At 37.1% G+C, this 23,173-nt stretch overlaps 1 protein-coding gene across 1 annotated transcript; it reads right to left on the reverse strand.

Moving 5' to 3' along the window:
• Window positions 1-1,685: 1,685 nt before the first annotated feature.
• Window positions 1,686-22,528, reverse strand: fmnl1a (formin-like 1a). Its single transcript, XM_073857131.1, has 26 exons — window positions 21,645-22,528; window positions 17,834-17,928; window positions 15,035-15,110; window positions 14,139-14,212; window positions 13,963-14,046; window positions 13,625-13,768; window positions 12,286-12,394; window positions 12,121-12,197; window positions 11,931-12,024; window positions 9,506-9,580; window positions 8,769-8,879; window positions 8,456-8,605; window positions 8,234-8,335; window positions 7,404-7,680; window positions 6,984-7,253; window positions 6,774-6,898; window positions 6,478-6,685; window positions 6,120-6,349; window positions 5,968-6,036; window positions 5,813-5,893; window positions 4,592-4,721; window positions 4,334-4,497; window positions 4,136-4,237; window positions 2,930-3,028; window positions 2,682-2,787; window positions 1,686-2,340 (listed from the first exon to the last, which is right to left on the reverse strand). The coding sequence occupies exons 1-26, from the start codon at window positions 21,807-21,809 to the stop codon at window positions 2,276-2,278; spliced, it is 3,282 nt and encodes a 1,093-aa protein (XP_073713232.1). The 5' UTR covers window positions 21,810-22,528; the 3' UTR covers window positions 1,686-2,275.
• Between the last annotated feature and the right edge of the window lie 645 nt (window positions 22,529-23,173).

Consider the following 23,173-nt stretch of genomic DNA (forward strand, 5'->3'; position numbering starts at 1 on the left):
AAAAATGATAAATGACTGACTGAATGGGGTTTACATGGTTTAGGGTGATCCTGTGTTGGAGACCAGGGAAAATGAGACACCTTCATGGGATCGTAATGAAAACCCAAATGTTCCCCTCGTGTCTTAATTGCGTTCCTCTGAATGCAGAACAGGTTTTACTTCCTGTCAGAGTTTCATTTGCTTAGTAAAGCCATGGGTAGAAAATAAGAAGAGTTTTGGAAAGTGGTGAAATCTCCCTTTTATGGTATGATCTTACTCTGTCAGAATATATTAGGATGGTGAGATATCTCAGACACGCTATCTAAATGTCTTTACGGTCTTTACGGTTCGACATCTGCATAGTTGGTAAAAAAAATGTATGATGCAAAATTTGCGTTTGTATATTTTTCTTTGTTGATTTTATATTGAGATTTCTTTGTACATATTTTGCTTTTGTAATTCTGATGAAATATCTAGCATACTAAAAAACTATTTATTCATAAGAGTGTTTTGTATATTGAGTTGAAAATATTCCTCTGTACAGCCTATAGTTCATATGTAATGTATAGCTGCTTATTAACTCAGTACAGATCATTTTATTAATTATAGTTTTTATGAGTTGCTTTATTTTAAATTATGGGATGAATATGAAAAGTTCTTTATTATTTCTGAAATCAGACTCATCAAGTGCTAATGTTTCTGAAGCTCAAACCTGTATTATGACCTGCGAATGTAATTTTTTGATTTAATGGCAAAGTACATTTAGGAGCTTAATTGTCATGTCACTTGTCTGCCCTCTGGTGGAACATACTGCAGCTTCATGCTATTCATTCCTCTGAGATACTACTGACAAACAGCTTTTAACTTTAGTGAACTTTAATCTTTTTGCCATGTTTTACACAACACACAAACTGGGCCTTGAGTTTCGTTCTTTTTTTATAATATCAGGAGCTGGAGGTTGTCGTTATTGGGCAAGAAAACAGCACAGAGAGTAAAGCACATTTCTTTGTTAAACGATCAATGGTGTCAATATATTTCAGAGCATCTTTTATGTCGAATATTTTACCAGAGCTCTTTAGTCCCTTAAATGAGATTTTTCTACATGATTGTGTGGATGTTACAAAATGATGGCGTCGACATCAATATAATACTATAGAAGAGAAAAATAGAAAAGATAAACCAGACTATATAATGTGTAAATAAAACCGTAATTATTAGAAGTCCAAATTGTTATGTCCAGAAAAGGTTTTATTTAAAAGATGAAGTATGTATTTAAAGTGAATAAAAATTATAGCAATGCATGTACATTCTAAAAGCAATCGCACGGTGCAGATGATTTTAAAAAACAAAAAGTTATTTACATGTTTTTAAAAAATAAAGAGTCTATGGAGAGAACGGCGAGGTCAGATACACCGATGGTTCATTTTTCTCCGTCTGATGTTATGTGGCTCAGGCATGTTCAGTCTTACTGTAATGTGTGGTGATGCGGTAATCAGACTTGAACGGCAAGTGTGTATTATTGAGTGAGCGTACAGATAGAGGACTCCACTCTTGAGCATCAACACACCAGTGATGGCGTGAACCCTTTACCCACTCTGTGATCATCCCATCTCTATAGAGTAGAGTATATACCAGCTGAGAATAGCTCTAGATACAAAGTATATAAACACCTATAGATAAAGAAATTATCAGTGTGGATGCCATGATAACTTTGTGAGAAATGTAACTTTATTATTTTTCCTGTGAGAAAAAACTGAGAGCCGAGACCTTTTGTACATAATTGCTGTGGTTGTGTGTCTAATAAAGTACAGCTCTCTTCTACAAAAACAAAAAACAGAGTCTTTTATTTGAGCAGAAAATATAAGAATGTATGTGTTTAATTCATGTACAATTTCTCACACTTATGTTAAAATACAAACCCCAACAGTTTTACTTAATACAGAAGTCATATAAAAATATTGATGCCATCTTTTCAGGGGGCTTTTTACAATTTCATTAGCATAATAAACACGGTGAAAGAAAATAACTGAAGCTCAAAATACAGTGTGTGGTATAATTTTCATACACAAGTGTGGTGGTACAAAATATTTTATATGATGTATTTACATTTTTTTTTCTCGGTTTGAGCTTTAAAATGTTTCTCGAAGGTTAAGCACTGCACAAACATTGTGTGAGGGAACATTGTGTGTGCTGTACAGATGATATAGAAATGTTGTACTATATAAAGAGAACAGATTAGATGTATGTATAAAAACAAATGTATTTACAGAACCGTACTGTTCATTTTAAGTAACCCTCAGTTTTCCTGTCGGGGAGCTGTTCTCCGCCCATCTCCTCTTCTATAAGGTGCATTTCTCAAATCTGAAAACACATGCACACAAAGGACTCAATAATGTCAAGGTTTGATGTTATCATCTCTCAACTTATAATTTGAATTAAACAAAACATATATAACTATACAATGTATTGCTGTTGGTTAGTAGCCTCATTTTTTTTTGTTTAATTACACAGAATTTATGATAAGTTTCTAAAATATTTTTTAATTATAAAGTATTTTATTTAAACAAAAAAGTTCATAATTTATATATTTTTTATAGAATTTCATAAAACTGGGCACATCTTGGCACCCTTTAGCAATAATGCAATATTTTATGAGATATGTACAGTATTTCATCTGTTTTATCTATAAATTAGCTTTTTACCTGTGATTATGTCATCAATGGCACCATCTGTGACTTGTGGCTTAACCTGTCTCTTCTTCAGCTCTGCGATCAGATCCATCTGAGGCATTTTGGGCATCATGGGGCCCTGAAAGACATATACAGGGATTATCCATTGTTTCATTCACCAAATATAACTAAACTGACATATATGGGATATGTAATGATATTACTTGGTAATATTATTTTAAAATAAGAATTTAATTGTGCAGTTTTCAGAAGTGTTTAACCTTTTGAGGGCTGCTGCTTTCTTTCTTCTTTGAGGGGGTTGTCTGTTCCTCTGCTGCCAGCGCTTGTTTCTTTTTCATCTCATTGTCATGTTCTGCTTGCTGTACGGTCATGTATAATCCAAAAATACCATTAGTTTTGTCTTCCTTTATTAATATTGTCTGTTTAATATTGTGTTCTTACACTTCCATATAAGCATGTGATTAAAGAACTTTGTCGTATGCTTTAAATATATAGTATTAATGTATGGATATGAATATTTACAGTAGTATATCAGGATAGATAGTGTGTTATTTTAAAGGATTTTTCCAGTTTATTTAAAAAAAAAACAGATAATTTACTCACCCCCATGTCATCCAAAATGTTGATGTCTTTCTTTGTTCAGTTGAGAAGAAATTCAATTTTTTGAGGAAAACATTCCATGTTTTATTCTCATTTGAATAGACTTTATTGGACCCCAACACAATACAGTTTAAAATTGCTGTTTCAACGCAGCTTCAAATGGCTCTAAACGATCCCAAACGAGGCATAAGGGTTTTATCTAGCAAAGTGACTGCCATTTTTGGCAAGAAAAATTAAAAATATTTTTAAACCACAACTTCTCGTCTTGCTCGGGCTGTGTGATGCGCAATGTGTACATGCATTGACCTCCATGAATCATTACGTGTGGTCGCACGGATAGTGCAACACGAGAAGTTGTGGTTTAAAAGTGCATCTTTTTTATTTTTCTTGCGGAAAATGACAATCGTTTCGCTAGATAAGACCCTTATGCCACGTTTGGGATCGTTTAAAGCCCTTTGAGGCTGCGTTGAAATTGTAAACTGCATTTAAACAACGTGTTGGGGTACAATAACGTCTATTAAAATGTGGAAAATCCTGGAATGTTTTTCCCAAAAAACTCAATTTCCTCTCGACTGAACAAAGAAAGACACCAACACTTTAGAAGACATGGGGCTGAGGAAATTATTGGGATTTTTTAAGAAAGTGGAGTAATCCTTTAACCTATAGCTGGGTCAAATATGGACAAACCCAACTTTTGGGTTAAAAAAAATATTCTGGGTTGAATTACCCAACGGAGCATTTGGGTTGAAACAACTTAGCACTTAAAAAATTTAAATAAAATTACCCCAACTGTTGGGTTTGTCCAAATGCGACCCAACTATGGCCTAAAACAACCCAACATTTGAGTGGATGGGTAAATATCTCACCTTATAAGCTTTGATGAACCTTACAAACACTGGGAAGAACATGGCAGGCTGTGTTGTCTTGGGGTTTTCTCCAAAGTATTCCACTACAGACAAATATGCCTCCTTGTAAGAAGAGAAAGAGGGATCGGGCATGAATAAAATGCAATTTTGTTTATGTGTATGTTACAGTATGTAGTATGCACACTCGTGCGGTCTCACCTGTGCTGTTTTGCCATCTTTAATAAGTGAATCTAATACATCACTGTTGCCTTTAACAAACTCTTTCAATGCTGGAATGTCATCCTGAACCAGGAATTCCTTCTTGGTCCCTTCCATTCCTCTCTCCAGAGATCTGACATCTTGTAGCACACCATCCAAAGACACTGAAAGAGAAGAGAACATTTATAATTTACAATATGCTAAAACTAACACATCTTATACTGTACAACATGTATATAGCAGGATTTTATGTCTCACCCAGCGCAGCCTTGTCTATAAAGCGGAGTTCTGAGTGGAAGGAGGCAAGCTCTGGGTATTTCTCATGCACCATACTTGCGATAAAATGCAGTAAAGTCTGCGATCGATCTGTGGACTTTGTGTCCAACAGCTGAAAGATACAAAAGAGTGAGAAAATAGTCAATTATTATATGGCCACTATTGACCAAATTTAAAGAAATTTGAAGAGGCATCAGTATTGGATTTTCAATGATGGCACATTTGCTCTCCAACATGAATAATTCATATGTGCTGCATTACAGACACGACCCTTAAAGGATTAGTCCATTTTCTTAAAAAAATCCAGATAATCCACTCACCACCATATGATCCACAATGTTGATGTCTTTCCCCGTTCAGTCCAGAAGAAACCACGTTTTCTGAGGAAAACGTTCCAGGATTTTTCCCACTTCAATGGACTCCAATGGACCCCAACACCCAACAGCTACAATGCAGTTCAAAACTGCAGTCTAAAAGGACTCTAAATGATCCCAAACGAAGCATAAGGGTCTTATCTAGCAAAACAATTGTCATTTTTGGCAAGAAAAATAAAAAATATGCACTTTTAAACCACAACTTCCTTCGGCCCTGTGACGCACCAGCGCGACCTCACGTAATATGTCATCATGTCAAGAGGTCACAGATGACGCATGCAAAACTACGCCCCAGTGTTTACAAGTGTGGAGAAAGACCGACGTTGTTGTATGTGGATTGATACTAATAAATGTCTTTGTGTCAGTTTATTGTTTAAAATGATCCGCAAATGTGTGTTTCATATATGTAACACGTGACCTTTCCACGTCATTATGCAATTACGTGAGGTCGCGCTGGCTCGTCACACAGCCGGAGGAAGATGAGAATTTGTGGTTTAAAAGTGCATATATTTTATTTTTCTTGCCAAAAATTACAATCGTTTCACTAGATAAGACCCTTATTCCTCGTTTGGAGTCCTTTGAAACTACAATTTTAAACTGCATTAAAACTGTTAAGTGTTGGGGTCCATTAAAGTCCATTAAAATGAGAAAAATCCTGGTATGTTTTCCTTTAAAAAACATAATTTCTTCTTGTCTGAACAAAGCAAGACATCAACAGTTTGGATGACATCGCGGTGAGTAAATTATCTGGATTTTTTAAAGAAAATGGACTAATCCTTTAACCCATAAAATAACACCCATTTACTCTAAAGTTACTACAGTAACTCACCAGATCAAGACTTTGCAGACGGAAACCATATGCTGCTCCTCTTTTACTGCTGTTCATGTAATTCCCGAATGCCAGGATGATCTATAGCAGACGGCATGTGAGTTCAGACTGCACTGAAGAAGCTCGGCATAAATGTGATGGACAGAGCTACTCACCTCTAAGATCTTTTTAAGCTTAGTCGAAGACTTAATGGATACAGAAGCTGCGATGATGGCGTCCAGTTGCTATGGAAACAGAAAAGCCAAAGTAATGAAACATATGCATTTGCAAGGTGAGATTAAAGAACAACAACATGATGTAAACTGACCGGCTGCAGGCGTTTTATACTCTCCGGGAAGTTGCCCATGAAGGTGAGGGTGTTGATCCGCTGAGAGAGGCGTGGGATTTTGCCAAAGCGACTTACGAAGCGATCCTCCTCACTCAGGTCTTCTAATGAGCGTCCTTCTTTCTCGTAGTTCTGGAGAAGCTTCATCTCATACTCAGATGGGATAAAACGTTCAAGGAGCTCCAGAAAGTCTAGACTCAGAGACTGCTGATCATATCTAAAAACACATGAGATGATACATTAACCATTCTGAAAAAATCACGTCAAACAGATTTCCAATCATTCATGAACCCATTTTGAAACATTTTTTTCGATATTAAATGTTGTTAAGTAGGAGATGCATATCTTTCAATAGCTGTGCAGATGACATCAGGGGTCATCCCTCCTTTGCGGAGGGTGATGGCAAGGTTTTTGGCTTTGTTAGCCTCCAGCAGAGACACCTTAGCAGGGGCCTTCTCAGCCACCTTAACTTTCAGCTTAGAAATATCTGCAGGAGGACCCTGGGCCTTGGTCTTAAAATGTTCCTCAAACAGATCCATATTCAACATCTGACAAAACATGAGATGATTTTTTATTTCTTCAAATAACCGTTTCAATATCTGTGAATATTTTATATAAGTATTTGGTTTTTCATACCCCTAACACTTGCTCATCATCCAGCTCGCTGAACACAGTTCCTGTCACTTGATTGGGCTTCAGAGCCTGCCAGTTCAACAGAGGCATCCTGAACTTGGTTTGAATCGGCTTACGGGCCTTTACTCCTGTGTGAATTTTTAAAATAGTTAAAGTCATCCAAACTCACTGCATGTCCATCGTGCATTCATTGTTAAAGTGTTGTCCCTTCACCTGTTTCAGCTCCAGGTGCAGGTGGAGCTCCCGGAGGGGGCGGCGGTCCACTTCCAGGTGGTGGTGGGGGAGGCGGTGGTCCACCGCCACCAGGAGGGGGAGGAGGAGGTGGGGGAGGAGGAGCAGCACCTTCACATCCAGGAGGAGGGGGTGGTGGAGGAGGAGGAGGCGGGGCTGCTCCAGCTCCAGGTAGTGGAGGAGGTGGAGGTGGTGGGGGTGGTGCTCCGCCTGAAGAAGGCGGGGCTTGATCAGCAGGTGTTGATACAGGTACTGAGAATATTAAACATAGCATTTTTAGTAAAGGTGCTGCAAACTAATGAGCTTTGGTTCATTCTTAGTTTTCAGGTTATTATTGGCGTATACATTTTTTTAAATGAAAAAAGTAATACATGTGTGAAGTAAAGAAAAAAGATCCTATACCTGTTTGAGTGACAGTTTTCTCTATGACAACTGGGATGACTTCAATGTCCAGGACTCCAGATGCCGTGCGCTGCAGTCTTACTAAACCTTTCTCCTCTAGTTCCTTTAGCTTCTGCTCCAGTCTGGACTCTTCATCGCTCACCTTCTCTCTGTTATTTTCTCTCTCTATCTGTGACGGCCTGCGCTCCTGTTCTCGCTCTCTCTCTCTTTGAATCTCTCGTTCTCGCTCTCTCTGCTGTAAAGTGCTCACCTGAGCGCACGACTCTTTCAAGCTCTCCTGTTAAACACACACATACAGGTTTTGAGTTGGATAGTGGGTGAATCATCTTAAAGTATTTACAATAACGATAAAGTAAATACTTTCTTTTATAAAATAGAAAGTTTACGTTCTGAAAACAATGACATGCTTTATTAAAAGCATACTATTTTAAATTACATTAGTACGGAGCCCCTAAGGGGACATTGAGCAAAAATTTAAAATCGTTTGCTCACATGAAACGTTTGCATGCGCACATGAAACTACCGCGTTTAGTTTTGCGTGCTCACGTGAAAATTTTGCGTGCTCACGTGAAAATTTTGCGTGCGCACATGAAACTTTAGCTTTCACGTGCGCACGCGATAGTTTCACGTGCGCACGCAAAAGTCTTCACATGAAGGTTATGCGTGAACACATGAAAGTTTCATGTGAGCACATGAAACTAAACTTTAGATTTTTTTACTCCAATGTCACCTTAGGGGCTCCGTACATTTGTACCAAAAGCAAGAGTGAAAAGTATGCAAACTGCGATTTATCCAATGTGCAAAGATAAAGAAAGCAGTACTGCTGGTACCTTCAGCAGCGCAGACTCTTTTGTGGCTTGCATTAGCTGTTGCTCCAGTTCTGCCATTTTTTCCATTGCTCCATTCTCGTATTCCTGCAGTCTGGCATTCAGCTATATCACAACACACACACACACATAAGGAACAGTAAAGCATATTTATAATATACTTTCATTTTATCTGAAATCTGTGCCATATGCAGTATGATATAAATGTGTATGTATATATTTTACCTGTACATTGTTCTCCTGCAGTTCTGTTGCATGCTCCAGTAATTCAGCTTTACTCTCGGCATCTTCCATTAAAGCTCCGACGTCGAACACATTATCTAGATATGCCTGGATCTGCACTTGCAACTTCTCGCTTTCCATCTCTTTTAGGGACTAGGGATGCATGCATACAAATACACACACATTTAAGTTTAAGGTGGAAATATTATGCTACCTTAATTAACATGAAACATTTAAAACACAGCAAAGATTCAATCCAGTGTTAATCATAATTAGGCTTACTACTTAACTGTGTACTGTAAGAAAGTAGGTTTACCTCTAAATACTGGTCAAGGCCAAGTTGAGTAAACTCATACTGAAGATGCACACGGAAGTTCATGTTCTCCACCGAGTGGACCACAATGTTAATGAACTGCATGCAAGCCACCTATGAAGAAACCCAACAAGTTGTGATCACGCTATGATAACTGGTGTGATCCAGTTCTGTAAAAATTATTTCTTTTTTATTTATTCATTTATTTATTTAAAAAGGGACCATGTGCATTTTTTAAAGCAACACTATGTAGTTTTTTACCTTTAAATAATGTCTCTAAAATTATTTCAGTGATAGAACAACTTTTAACTGGACAAATTGTACTGTTGCTGCAACCTGAGCAGCCTCCTAGCTGCTACAAGGACACTCTGAAAGTGGCGGTGGAGGGTAGAAAACACAGCCCCGCCCCTCCCCCTGCCTGCAGAAGAGTGTCTGATACCAGGCACTGTTGCACTTTTCAACCACATGGGGGAGCTGTAAGTCATTTTTACATGGAAACTACATAGTGTTGCTTTAACATAAATGTTTCCATTTCATGCATTGTGCTGGATTTAGCCAAAGGCTCATTTTTAATCTTTTACATTGTCATGTGAAAGATTAAAATCAATGTGAAACCTATGACTGATATCAAACTTTAATGCTCTAATCTTACAATCAGATTAGAACAGACAGGGTCACATATCACAAGACAACCTTTTGTCAAATAGTAAATGTAATTCAGCTGATAAGTCAAAGCTTACCATGAAGTCTATGTTGCTGTCATCATGCATGAAGTACTCCACGAGCTTCTCAAAGCGATTCTTCTCTCCGCTCACCTGTGCCATAAAGTGGGGTCACATTTAACCATGAGTGTTTAACCAAATATGTGTGTTACATTTAAAAAAAAAAATGAAATGTCTTTACACTGTCAGAAAAAAGGTATGAAATCTGTCAATGAGATTGTATGTACCTAATATATACTATTTAGGTACCCCTAAGGAACCAATACGTACCTCTGAGGTACTTACATTTAGGTACTTTTTGAAAGGTACACCCCAGTGACAGCCTTAGTACTTTTTCTGAGTGTGAGAATATATTTGACCCGGGACCACAAAAAAACAAGAGTATTTTTTTATTTATTGAGATTTATACAGTATCTAAAAGCTAAATAGGTGAGGGTTGCATTTGTGTATGGTTTGTTAGGACAATATTTAACCGAGAACTATTTGAAAATCTGGAATCTGAGGGTGCAAAAAAGAACCGTGGTGACCGATCTTTTAAAATTGCGGGTCCAACACTGCTTTAAAATCTTAGCGCAATTGTCAATAGCCCAATAAGTCATGGATTTAGGTTTTCTTTCTTCTCTTCTGGTGTGTTTTTCGGTTTGTGATTATTTATTAATGTATAAATTATTGTTGTGTATTGAAATGTATGTTCAGCTTCAACCCTCGGTTGTTAAAAATAAATAAAGAGAAACAAAGTCAAATAAAGTCATTAGCAACTGCATCCACTCATAAAAATAATATATTTACGGTAGGAAATCTACAAAATATCTTCATGGAACATGATCTTTACATAATGATTTTTGGCATAAAAGAAAAATCACCAAATTTGACCCATACAATCAGAGCTTGACATGAACCTTTTTGCTTACCAGCCAATGTGGCTGTTTTCTAAAGTTACTAGCCACGCAGCATTTTCACTGGCCACAGTTTTGTTGCTGGTAAAATAAATTTTATATGCTTAAACTTAACTTTGGCAGCAAATTTACTTGATTTAGCTAGATTAAATGCAGATTGACTTTCAAATGCGGATTGACCACCCAATTTTTGAATTAAGACTACGTATATACCAGGTATATTAGTATAGATCATATCATATATAGGTGCATGAAAAACATGCTAGTGTAAAAGATTAACTGAAAAAATAAACTCAAAAACCCTCGACAAACACTTTAAATATGTATTAACAACAGCAGTAAATACTGTCACGACATGTACATGAATTTTACTGTCAACTTGTTTATGCAGATTGTATTTTGATCATGGTTTCTGTTAATGTGATTTAAAGGGGCCATGTCACAAGACTTTTTTAAGATGTCAAATAAATCTTTGGTGTCCCCAGAGTAAACGTGAAGTTTTAGCTCAGAATACCATATAGATAAATTTTATAACATGTTAAAATTGCCACTTTGTAGGTGTGAGCAAAAATGTGGCATTTTGGGTGTGTCTTTTTAAATGCAAATGAGCTGATGAAATTCAAACACTGATTGCAATGATGGTGGTTTGTTGCAATTGAAACTCAATTGTGCTGTCAATAATTTTTTCTCTCTCTCTCTTTCTCTCTGCACTAAATGGCAGTGCCATGGTTGGATAGTGCAGATTAAGGGGCCGTAATATTATAAGAAGATCTCTTTATGACATCATTAGGAGAGCCAAATTTCGATTACCTAATTTTTCTCGTGCTTGCAGAGAATGGTTTACCAAAACTAAGTTAGGTTGATCTTTTTCACATTTTCTAGGTTGATAGTAGCACTGGGAACCCAATTATAGCACTTAAACATGGAAAAGTCAGATTTTTATGCCATGGCATGCCCTCTTTAAGACTTTTGCCCAAAGTAGCCTACATTAATATGATGCACGAAAATGCTTGCGGTTTTCCTTTGATTTCGGACAAAACTGGAATGGTGCTTTCAGGTATGCGCTATGAATTACTCTCCGCTGTTCCCCAGAGAGTGTGCATGCACTTTAAATCTCTTTCATCACTTCCATGCAATTATTTTATCTTTCCAGAAGTGTGCGTTTATTCACTCAGACCCGTATATTTGCAAATCCATCAGTGCTTGAGCTCTCTGTGGTAAATAATCCCTACTGTACATTGCGCTGGGTGCAGGGCGTGCTCATGAGAGTTGTAGTTTTGCAGTGTTGTATTGCGCATTGTTTTTAATTTCGCATAACTTTAAAGTAAACTACAATAAATAAATTATATTCAACCTGCCAAAGTGGCTAGTGGGACTGTCTGCCATTCCCGCCACAGCGGAAAATTGCCCGCATTTGGCGGATGTTAATGTCAAGCCCTGCAATGTATTTTTGCCTTTTGCTACAAATATAGGCCTACTCGTGCGACTGAAAGTCCAGGGTCAAATACAGTAGGCTATGTGTGTGTTTGCTTGGCCAAACATCTTACCTCTTTAAAGTTGTCAAAGGCAGAGATGATGATGTCATGTCCTCCCCTAACCAGACACACTGCCGCCAACAGCTCCAGCACCAAAGCCCTTGTCCTGCGTGACATGTGCACAGAGTATTACTGTACTGTAAATGACAAACAGCCACTGACATGCATTATGACCCACATACACCACCATGAAACCACTAACCTGGGGTTTTTGTTGTTGAGACTAAGTGTAATTTCATTGACACATCTGGGGTGATTCATGACCAAGGTAAAGCCAGACTGTTCCAAAAAAGATCAAATTAGTCACATAAGGGTCTCCTCAAATGACCTTTTGAGCAGCTCACGTCACGGGTAGACGCCCACTTACCTGGTAATTCATGATAGCACGCAGACACATGATGCAGAGGTGAACGTCGTCTCTTTGGCTGGCCAATCGGGCATTCCGGAAAGTTTTCCTTTGAGCCAGTGAAGTTATTCTGTTATGGAAAGGCACAGAGTTAACAAAATAAAAGCACTGGAAATTAAAACAAGCTTATTTGCATAAGAATAACATCTAAAATATCTGTTGTGACACCCATACACCCAAAAAGTATTATTGTATCTTATCTCAAACACTATGTACCATGGCTTGCTTATGGTATATTATGTATATGTTCACCAACAAAAGTAGTGTCAGGTGACTTCACAAAATGTCAAATACTGTATGATCTCTAATCTTCTAAGTGAAATGCAAAGTAATCTTAGCCTGGTAATACCATCCTCTGCTATTTTGCTTCGCTTCATAGACAGAGTCTGGCTGGGCATAATTGACAATCGTTTTCCTTCTCGTGGGAGGGGCTTGTCTGAAGTTTAAAATCATTGGTCTAAACGTAAGCCAATCACACATAACAATTGGATATGATGTGCTTTATGCGCCGGATCAGCCGCATCGAATCTCTGCTGTAAAATACACGTATGATGTGAAAACAAACCCATCGAGCGAAATACCAGAATTAACATGGCTATGAACGACTTTTGCAGATTATGTAAAGTAAATCGGGCCAGAGCTAGTTGAACACTATCCTTACGGTGGCTTTCCACTCACGTCTAACGGGAGGAACGCCCCTCTCTCCTCTCAAACTCTTCCACCAGACAACCATAACCATATGTAAATTAAATCTTCCTACCTTATTTTCTGGTTAATCAGGAATGTCACCAAAGAATGCTTGCCCACGCGTCCTCCATCATTAACTGTGAACAATATAATTCCCTTCCATGATTTCTCGATCGTTGTGCACGTCAAGCTGTGCTGCACACAGTTTCTCGCTGGCGATCGGTAAAGTTGATAAATTAAACTTTTCCAAAAACTTGTCGGGAGCAGGGCAACAACATAATCTCCATTCAAATGTTTAACAAACACTTTTCTTGTTCGGGTTTAAGTTGGCAAGTGCCGGTTCTCCACAACAGAGCTCTCTGTGTCTCCATGTCCATAACAGACTACAACCGTAATTCGGCGTTTAGCGTCTACGTCACGGCTCTCAGCCCGCCCTCTGTTCGTTGATTGGACGGTCGTTTTGAGACCGGTGGAAAACGGTTTGAATGGGAGGTATCTCAGACTGAGTACAGAAGCGTAATGAAATTTAGCGGAAGTACGAAGTCTGACGTAGTCAGGCTAAAGTAATCTGTGTTTTTTTTTCTATAAATTTGGATGTGTTATGGAGACTCACCGGACAGTCAATGCACGTGCCGCTCTTGTCATCCCATGTGAAGTAGAATGATTGACGTTTTTGGCCAGATCTTCCACTGATCTTTCAGACAGCCTCCTGGTGTCTGATACTGAGCTGCCATTTTCCACAGATTCAGTCTCAAACCTTAAAAACAGATCATCACATGATCTCGAGTCAGGTGTGAGACTATATTTAAGATGGTGAGGAAAACTGTTTACATCTCAACAACTAGAAGCTGGAAAAAGTCTTCATGGGCAAAAACACTTGACTTATTAGATGACAGTCATGGTGTTATTGGTTAGTAATGATTATTGTTAGGAATCAGAGAATAAACATACGGTGCATCACTCTGAGCGTAGGACAGGTAGTCCACCAGAACATTCAAACCTTGGTTTTCCTCATTAAGAAACTCCTGAGCCCAACTATAAACAGAAATAAAAACAGACAAAAAGAGCAAGCATATTAGTACATATGTCAAAAATAATAACAATAAAAAGCGAAGCTGAACACTAACCCTATGTGATTGGTTCTCAGAGAGATTTCCAATTCTCTCAGGACTTGCGTTGACTCCTGCACACGTTTCTTAAACTGTGAAGAAAGAATTAGAGAGATACGTTTAATGATAGTACGATAGTCAATCACGCCACATCAGAACTGTTCCATCTCTTAAAAGACTTCTTGTACAGGGTTCACACACCTTAGTTAACTTCAAATTCATGGACCTTTCAAGGACTTTCCAGGTCCAATAACTTCAAATTCAAAGACTTAATGTGGGGACACATTTCAAGTGAGAGCATTGTGTAACCTTTTAAGATACATTATTACAGTTCCCTTTCGAGGGAACTCGCACTGCGTCACTGCGGTGACACTTTGGGTACGCCTCCAGGGGTAAGTGCGTCTGAATGTATTTATCAAATTCAACCAATGGTGAGGCTTAACGACAAAGACAGGGTGACGCGGGAGCCAGAAACTGTATCGGTATCTGATATATAGCCAAAGATGGCGTTACAGGGACGCAGGAAGTATGTCAAGGGAGACGCAGCGTCTCGTTCCCTTTTCAGGGAACAACAGTTACATACGTAACCCGAGACATTTTCATGTATCAAACACAACTATGTGCATTTTGGTATGAATCAACATCACATACAGAAGATATAAGCATTTAAAGCGAACAGTTTAGCATGCTTAAAAAGGCTAGAATTTTTATGATATTATCCTACACTACACAGGGAATAATACAGTTTTTTTTTTCAGAAATCTTAAAATAGGTTCAAGCACTTTCAATGGCCTGTATCTATGTATGTATATTTTCAAAAACGTCCCAGGGCCTTGAACTTTTTCCCCCAGATTCACAAACTTTCAAGGATTTCAATAAGGAGATGTGATGAAAGTGAGAGAGATGGTACTGACCCTGCGTGTCACTCCACCTTGGTCCTGGTAAAAGCTCTTGATCTTAGTCAGGTAAGCTGAGGGAGGGTTTTTCACCTGGAATCTCTCCTATATAAGGGACAAAGCAACCATCATGAATGCATTCACAATCATGCTTACTAGGGAGTTAGGATCTACACTTTAAAAAATAAAGGTAAAAAATAACACTGAAAGTGGTTCACTGCCTCTTAATCATGGGGAACCCCTTTAGGGCTTTTCACACTTGAAATAGTCAACAAAGGGTTATTCTAAACCCCGGGTTAATAGAATCCTAGGTTATCTGTTTCATGTTTCACACTGTTCTTACTTAAAGCAACACTATGTAGTTTTTTTACCTTTAAATAATGTCTCTAAAATTATTTCAGTGATTTTAACTGGACAAATTGTACTGTTGCTGCAACCTGAGCAGCATCCTAGCTGCTACAAGCACACTCTGAAAGTGGCGGTGAAGGGTAGGAAACACAGCCCCGCCCCTCCCCCTGCCTGCAGAAGAGTGTCTGATACCAGGCACTGTTGCGCTTTTCAACCACATGGGGGAGCTGTAAGTCATTTTTACATGGAAACTACATAGTGTTGCTTTAATCAGGGGTTACGGTATTCATTATCTGACTTTCACACTGTGCAAACCGTGGGTTACCAACATTTAAATTTGCATACTTTTATTGCATATCTTGTTTCCTTCAGAGCAGGGTTTTTATAACCCAGGGTTAATTTCAGTAATAACCACACTTTTAAAATACAAGTGTGAAATGTTTGTTAACTTAAAATAATCTGGAGGTTATGGCACGTGTGAAAAGCCATATCTAGGATATATGTAGAACCAAGATGTTTCTTTACATAAGGGTGTCTTAATGTTTCTTTGCATTATTTCTCTTTTATAAAGGGTATAAAGGGTGAATTCCAATCAGAAGTGATCATCCATCCCCTATTCCTTCGAAGATCGGAAATCTTCGGAAGGGGACATTTCACAAGACTTTTTTAAGATGTCAAATAAATATTTGGTGTCCCCAGAGTACATATGTAAAGTTCTAGCCCAAATTACCAAAATAGATCATTTATTATAGCATATTAAAATTGCCACTTTGTAGGTGTGAGCAAAAATGTGCTGTTTTTGGGTGTGTCCTTTAAAATGCAAATGTGTTGATCTCTGCACTAAATGGCAGTGCTGTGGATGGATAGTGTGGATTAAGGGGCAATATTATTGCAATATGTCCCCATCAATGTGTAGGCTCTAGCAGGATTAGTGGTGTTTCATAGTGTGGCCGATCAAAATACATTTGGCCAATAGAGCAATGAAAAATGTCATTTTCACTTTATTTGGTGCAAATTTGTCAGGATCCTGCCAAAAGTCTTGTTTTATAATTATATCTAGTTCATAATGGCAGGGTTCTGACAGTCCCATGTTCTATGTGGAGGTTCATGGCCTTGTGTATCGAGTCATGTGCCTTCGGTGTCTCGCCTCTAGTCCCCGCCCCCTCGTTGTCCCTGTTAATTATTCATCATTAGTTTATTCCCCTCACCTGTTTCCCCTTGTTATCTTGTTTAGTTTTTCTTATTTTATCCCTTTGTGTCCATATTAGTCCTGTGCTGGATCACTTTGTACTGTTCGTGTTATTCAAATCGTGTTTTTTTCCAGTTTAAATATCAGTTTAGTCAGTCTAGTCGAGTTTAGTGTAAAGTTTGTCTTTGTGAAAACCTTTCACAAAGGTTTCCTTGTCTTTGAATAAAGTGTTTTCTGTTTACCCCGACATCATCTGCGATTGGGTTTTTGTCAAGATCCTTGACAAAATGTTTATGCGACGTCCCCTTCTCGAAATACCCTTAAAGGGTGCAAAAACGGCGTTAGTAATTCACCCTACATTGGCGAATAAATACATCTTGTGTTATGGTTGCCATAACAACGTGCATTTTTGCACATTCTGCTAAAAAGCTTGCATCACAGTTACCATAGAGACACAAATATTAACACAGGAAGTGCATAGCCACAGTTTCACCACCTTAAGTTTCTGACATCATTCACCTACTGTTTCTCTGTTTCCCTATAAGTCACACAGGTTTCAACTGTTTCCCCACTTTTAGTTTAGACCTTGTTTCATTTATATGCAACATGAACTTAGCTTAAAAACACATAAAAACTTTAAAAGTGATACATTCTTTGCAAACAATCTTTATGTCTCAGTGTTTCAATTTTAATATTTTTTATCAAACACTACTATGTTCGCCCATAGTGTACAAAATAAGAAATTGTATTAGCTCATGAGCAAGGATGGTATGTGAATATCAAATACATAGCATGCAAGATAAAAACAGATGAGTTTTATTAATGATTTTTATCAATTATCAGATAGGTATGCATTTGAGTTTTTATGTGCACTTTAAAATTAAGAAGAAAAATAACTGAATTGTCAATTATATGCTGATATATTTCTAAAACTACATTTTCCCCCTTAACCATACATTTTTCTTCTTGCCTTTGAGATGCTGATGTAGATTAGTCATCCCTCAACTCCATCCCCCAAGACAGAAAACTACAAATGCTATTTCTATCGCTATGTAACGCAGTGTGTCAGTTTTCATATGTCTAAATGTGGTCCACCAGACAACTTCCTCTCAAGTAGGTCACACCCACAATATATCGACACTACAGACAATCTGCATGTAATTATACGTACTTGGAAATAATACATGTAAATGAGATGAACAGTCAAAATTCAAATGATTCATATAGAGAGAAGTAAAAACTTCATGTTGTGATCTGACTTTATTGGGATTCTCGTTATGTGGAATCTCTCCTGATCACAGACCAGCTCCCATTTTTTCTCATTGTCATACTGACTAAGAAGCTTCATTTTATCTGGAGGCAGATTCATGGTGCTCTGGCAACAGAAATAAGAGAGAAAGATGGGCATCAGGTCAGTGTTCACAAGAAGGTTTGTGTATATTAACAGATCCATGCATTCAAGAAAAGGTTGATCAATACAGTTATGATCTGCTGCTTGTGGTTTATGGGTTTAACAGAAGACTTCCACGGTTTCTGATAACATCTATCATTCATACTACTGTTCAAATGTTTAGAAATACCTCACTGAACAGCCTGATCTCACGAGAAATCATACATATTTTACGAGTTGGCTCATTCGTATCAGTTCATACGAAGTTAATTCTGCAAAATCGTACGATTCTCATGAAAAAAAAAACACGAAACCCAACCCCTAACCCCGCACCTACCTGTAACCCCAACGTCACAGGGGTCAAGGCAAATCGTACCAAAACTTACGAATGTGGTCGTATGAATGGTTACGAATAAGCCAACTTGTAAAATATGTACGAATTCTTGTGAGATAGCGTTTCAGCGAAATATTTCTCATGATCCTAAAAATCAGTTGATCAGAAGGTTATTTTGTTGAAAAAAGTTTAAAAATATATATTTGAAATAGAAGACTCAAAACAAATAATAAATATATATGAATAGCCCACCACAAAGTTTAAAAATTCCTTTTTGCACTTATATTTTTTTAATCAACTTGAATTAATTTCACATTTACTGACTAGTTCGTATAAAAAATACTTTATTTTTATAATTTATATCAACTCCTTACAAGTCAAGAAAGTAAATTTAAGTTGATTAAACTTTTTTTAAGTGCAACAAGGATGTTACTACGGAGCCACTAAAGAGAAACGGAGCAAAAATTTAAGAAAGTTTAGTTTTGCGTGCGCACGTGAGACTATCGTGTGCACGCGTAATAGTTTCACGTGAGCACATGAAACTAAACTTTCGATTTTTTTACTCCAATGTAGAGCTGGGCATAGATTAATCTAGATTAATCTCATACAAAATAAAAGTAATTTTTTGCATAATATATGAGTTTGTGCTGTATGTAAATATTATGTATATGTAAACACACACACATACATGTACATTTAAGAAATGTTTTATTTATATATAGTTTTTTTATATATATAATATAGAATATATAAAAATATAAATAAATATACATACACATGTAAATGTTTCTTAAATACATACATGAATGTGTGTGTATTTATTTAAACATAATTATTACACACAGCACAAACTCATATATTATGCAAAAAATTACTTTTATTTTGCATGAGATTAATCTAGATTTATCTATGCCCAGCTCTACTCCAATGTCACCTTAGGGGCTCGGTAGTTTTTACAGTGTGTAGTGTAAAAAAAATAAGTAGTAATGATTATAATGTGGTATTTAATTTAAGTTTTTGTTTTACAAAAATTATGAGAACAAAGTCATAATATTTATAGAATAAAGTCAAAATAGCAAGAATAAAGTCATAATATTTATAGGATAAAGTCAAAATAACAAGAATAAAGTCATAATATTTATAGGATAAAGTCAAAATAGCAAGAATAACGTCATAATATTTTTAAAATGCAATCAACATAAGAAGAATAAACTTGTGATATTTCAGGAAAAGTAAAAATGAGGAAAAAAGTATTAGTGACACGACAATAAAGGCGTAATATTTTGAGAATGAAGTCGTCATTTTCACATTAACTTGTTAGGATTTAATGTTTGGTAATGTTTCTTTTTGAAAAATTATGACTTTTCCCCAGAATGTTATTAATTTTTACTTTTCTCACAAAAACCGCCAGTTAAATCTCACATAATAATGGCTTTATTCTCAAGATGTGTGCTTTTTTTAACTTGGCCCTATGGGAACTCTAATATAGGATGAGACATCAAGAAGCTGCTTTTATAAATGCCATCAGTACAATTCTGTAAATTCTAGTAAAATGTGAATACTGATATACCACACTTATGTCTACATATTGTGTATGCTGTCAGTCACAACATAATTCCTATAGTTACAGTTACGTTATTTTATAGTTTTGTGAGCTTAATATTATGATAAAATGTGGAAAAAATATGAATAGAAAGTGTTTGTAATCTTTTGATCAGTAATTCTTGTCATAGTCATCATTGACAGTCATCATTATACATGACATCAGTCCAGTGGATAAAACGGAAATGTGATCATTCATGTAGGCTAACTATGACTATTTTTTAGTGTTGGGACAAGAGGCTTATTAAATATTAATTTATTTATTTGTTTATAGTCCATGTAGATTAAAGATTTTTGTAATAAGAAGCTGTAAGATGTATAAAGTACTTAGTTTGGGGACAGGTGGGCTATGACCTCAGTGATTAATTATGTATTCTCATAACTGTAATAAAACATGAAAATGAAATGAAATTGCACATTTGTGGCTCCGATTCATTTACTATATTAACACGGTTAATGTCCATCATTTACCCCTTAGACACTAATATCTCACATTGCACTTTAGTTCTTTAATCTCTTGAAGATCATACGCAGTGTCAGTCATCAGTCTGATGCAATTTCACTTCCTGAAAAGGCCTGCGTTGCCTATACATCTTCAATTCCACTTTATACCTTATAGCCTACACAGTGTTAGTGGCAATCATTCAAACATTTTAATGTTTTACACTCTCACATGCATTTGTAGACAAACTTAAGAGGGTGTGGTTTGTGGACAAGGGTGTTAAGTGCAGTCTAGAAGCGTTGGGTGTTTCCTCCCAAAGCAGCTAGAAGCTTCCGCTCTGTGTGATCATCTTTTTTTAAGTGTGTGTGTGCATAAAGAGCGATAGCGGTCTCAGAAAGACACGAAGCTGATTTTTGAAGAAAAAAAAGTATATCAGGGTGGGGCTGAGAGGAAGACTGTGGTCAACTGGTATTTATCATAAAAAGTAATTAAATCAGTGAATACATTATAATCATATAATAAATGAATAGGGAATTATGTGAAAATTATAGCTCATAGCCCAGGACAAACATTTGCCAGTGTAAAGACGTGTAAATCGGGCTGCCCTTGTCACAGGGCCTGATACAACATTTTCGTCTGTCACTATTGTCGCAACACTATTGTTTACATAGTAAATAACCGACTAAACTACATCGTTGACATACAGTAAGAGTATAGAGCTATAAAATGAATATAGATACCTCAGAGATTTTGAGGTCATACATTTTTAATTAAGCTTTTATTAATGATCAATTGAACACCACAAATATTATCCAATAAAAGGGATCTCACATTTATGAGGATAACAAACTGATGTAACATAAATAGTTTAAGGTAGTGGTATAACTTCTGTTCTACATTTAACTAAAATATTAAGATGACATAATCTATTGGACATGGCCTCTTTTAGTCTCATGACTTCTCATAAGAGGTTTCCTAATTTGTCATCCCTCCACTGCAAGTTCCTGAATGAAAAGACCATGTGGAACTAAGGTAACAGTATTTGTACTGTTACACCCAGATTTGGTAATAAAGCTGAAATAGATAAATATCAGCACTGTTTTCCCAAATTATAATAATTCACACTTCAAAAATGTCAGGTGAATGCATTCGTTTGTATGCGTGAGCCTTTTCTACAATAGGGCTCTGTGTAATCATAACAAATGGTTTATGTTGTCCTAGAAAAGCAGAATGTCACTTTTTATTTAAAACAGGAAGTGTCATTGACTAGTTGCTTTAGTGAAATAGTGTCACTGTTTTCATTGCTGTGTATAACATACTCACCAAAACCGCATTGAACCGCTCCTCCAGCTCTTCTTCGGGGGGCATGGGTAGTTTAGGAGGGGCACTTTTCTTTTTGATTTGGGAAGGAGTGGGGTTCATACCACTTGTTGAACCCTTGGTCTCCTGCCCTTCATCCTGCTCTAGGCCGCCTGCTGCATTACCCATCACGACTTTCTTTAGGAATTCCAGGATATAGATCTGTTAAGGAAAGAACTGCTGACAATTCCAAAAGCACAATCTGTGACGAAATCCCAGACTGCAAATCACTGCTCCTTAATCCAGTTGTAGGAAAAAATACACTGAAGCGTAAAAGGTCGGACACATGGACTCTCCTTGAGGATGTGCTGTTAGTAAAGTCAAGGCCTATAAAATGACCAAAACTAAGCGAAAATTGAATGTTAGTAACCTTGTCCACTCCAGAATGGTGTAACAGATTATGTAACTCTCAAAAGAAAGAGAGTTGTCAAAATCGCAGCAGAAAAAACCCAAATCTTCTTCGATTTCAAAATGGAGGATAAGATGCACATGCACTTATGCTTAGTAAAAAAATAACAAGAATTCTTCTGTTAATACTCTCACAAGAAAGACGGTCCAAAGTTCACCCCTCCAGTGTCTCAATGTAAAACATGTTGATTACCGGTGCAGCGGGCCTTTATCCAGAAGTCTGTGTCTCTTGCTTGAGTGTTGGAGCATCTTTCACAAAACTTTCTGCGTGTGTCCGCACCTTTCCTCCAATCAAGTTTCTTTCGACAGGCGATGCAGATGTTTATAAATTTACATGAAGGCACCTGTCCGGACACACTATTGTGTGTTGCTGTAATGAAGGAGAAGCAAGTGAGCGAGCAGAAGGAAACCACAGAAAAGCAGAAGCTTACCAGCTTCCTGAACACCTCGCACAACAGAGAAAGAGAGAGAGAGAGACAGAGAGAGAGACAGAGGGTGTGTCAATTTGTTGTTACAGATACTAACTAAAATGTTTGTATTTGAAAAATAAGAAGGCCTTTGCAACTGGCCATGCGTTTAACTGACAACTAAAATAGTACTTATGTGTGAATTATATAATGCCTACTAAAGGCAGGGTATCAGGGCAACATTTTTAGTTTCGTCCTGATAGCAATCACTATGTTAAAGTGTTTATATGTATTTTTAATAGGGCTGTCAATTGACAAAAATATTTAATCTTAATTAATCGCATGATTGACGTGAGTCAGCTTGTGATTAATCGCACATTTTTATATGTTCTATATTTACCTTAGTAGTTATAGAAGGTGCTTTCTGTCAAAATATGATTTATGACCCCCTGTCAATCATGCTTTGACAGGTAGGCCACTACCTGTCAAAACATGATTGACAGGGGGTCATAAATCATATATCATATTTTGACAGAAAGCGCCTTCTATAACTACTTACATTAAAGGGACACTCCACTTTTTTTGAAAATAGGCTCATTTTCCAGCTCCTCTAGAGTTAAACATTTGATTTTTACAGTTTTGGAATCCATTCAGCCGATCTCCGAGTCTGATGGTACC

Source organism: Misgurnus anguillicaudatus, chromosome 19 (genome assembly GCF_027580225.2).
Source record: "Misgurnus anguillicaudatus chromosome 19, ASM2758022v2, whole genome shotgun sequence".
NCBI classification, from domain to species: Eukaryota; Metazoa; Chordata; class Actinopteri; order Cypriniformes; family Cobitidae; genus Misgurnus; species Misgurnus anguillicaudatus.

What these genes read in the sequence shown, in the direction of transcription:
- fmnl1a (XM_073857131.1), bottom strand. Translation starts at nt 21,809, where the DNA reads ATGGGTAATGCAGCAGGCGGCCTAGAGCAGGATGAAGGGCAGGAGACC. An exon ending in CTCAACAACAAAAACCCCAG is followed by an intron (nt 12,025 to 12,120) that starts GTTAGTGGTTTC and finishes CATGTCACGCAG; the next exon opens with GACAAGGGCTTTGGTGCTGG. An exon ending in CACAGCTATTGAAAGATATG is followed by an intron (nt 6,350 to 6,477) that starts CATCTCCTACTT and finishes TTTTTAGATATG; the next exon opens with ATCAGCAGTCTCTGAGTCTA.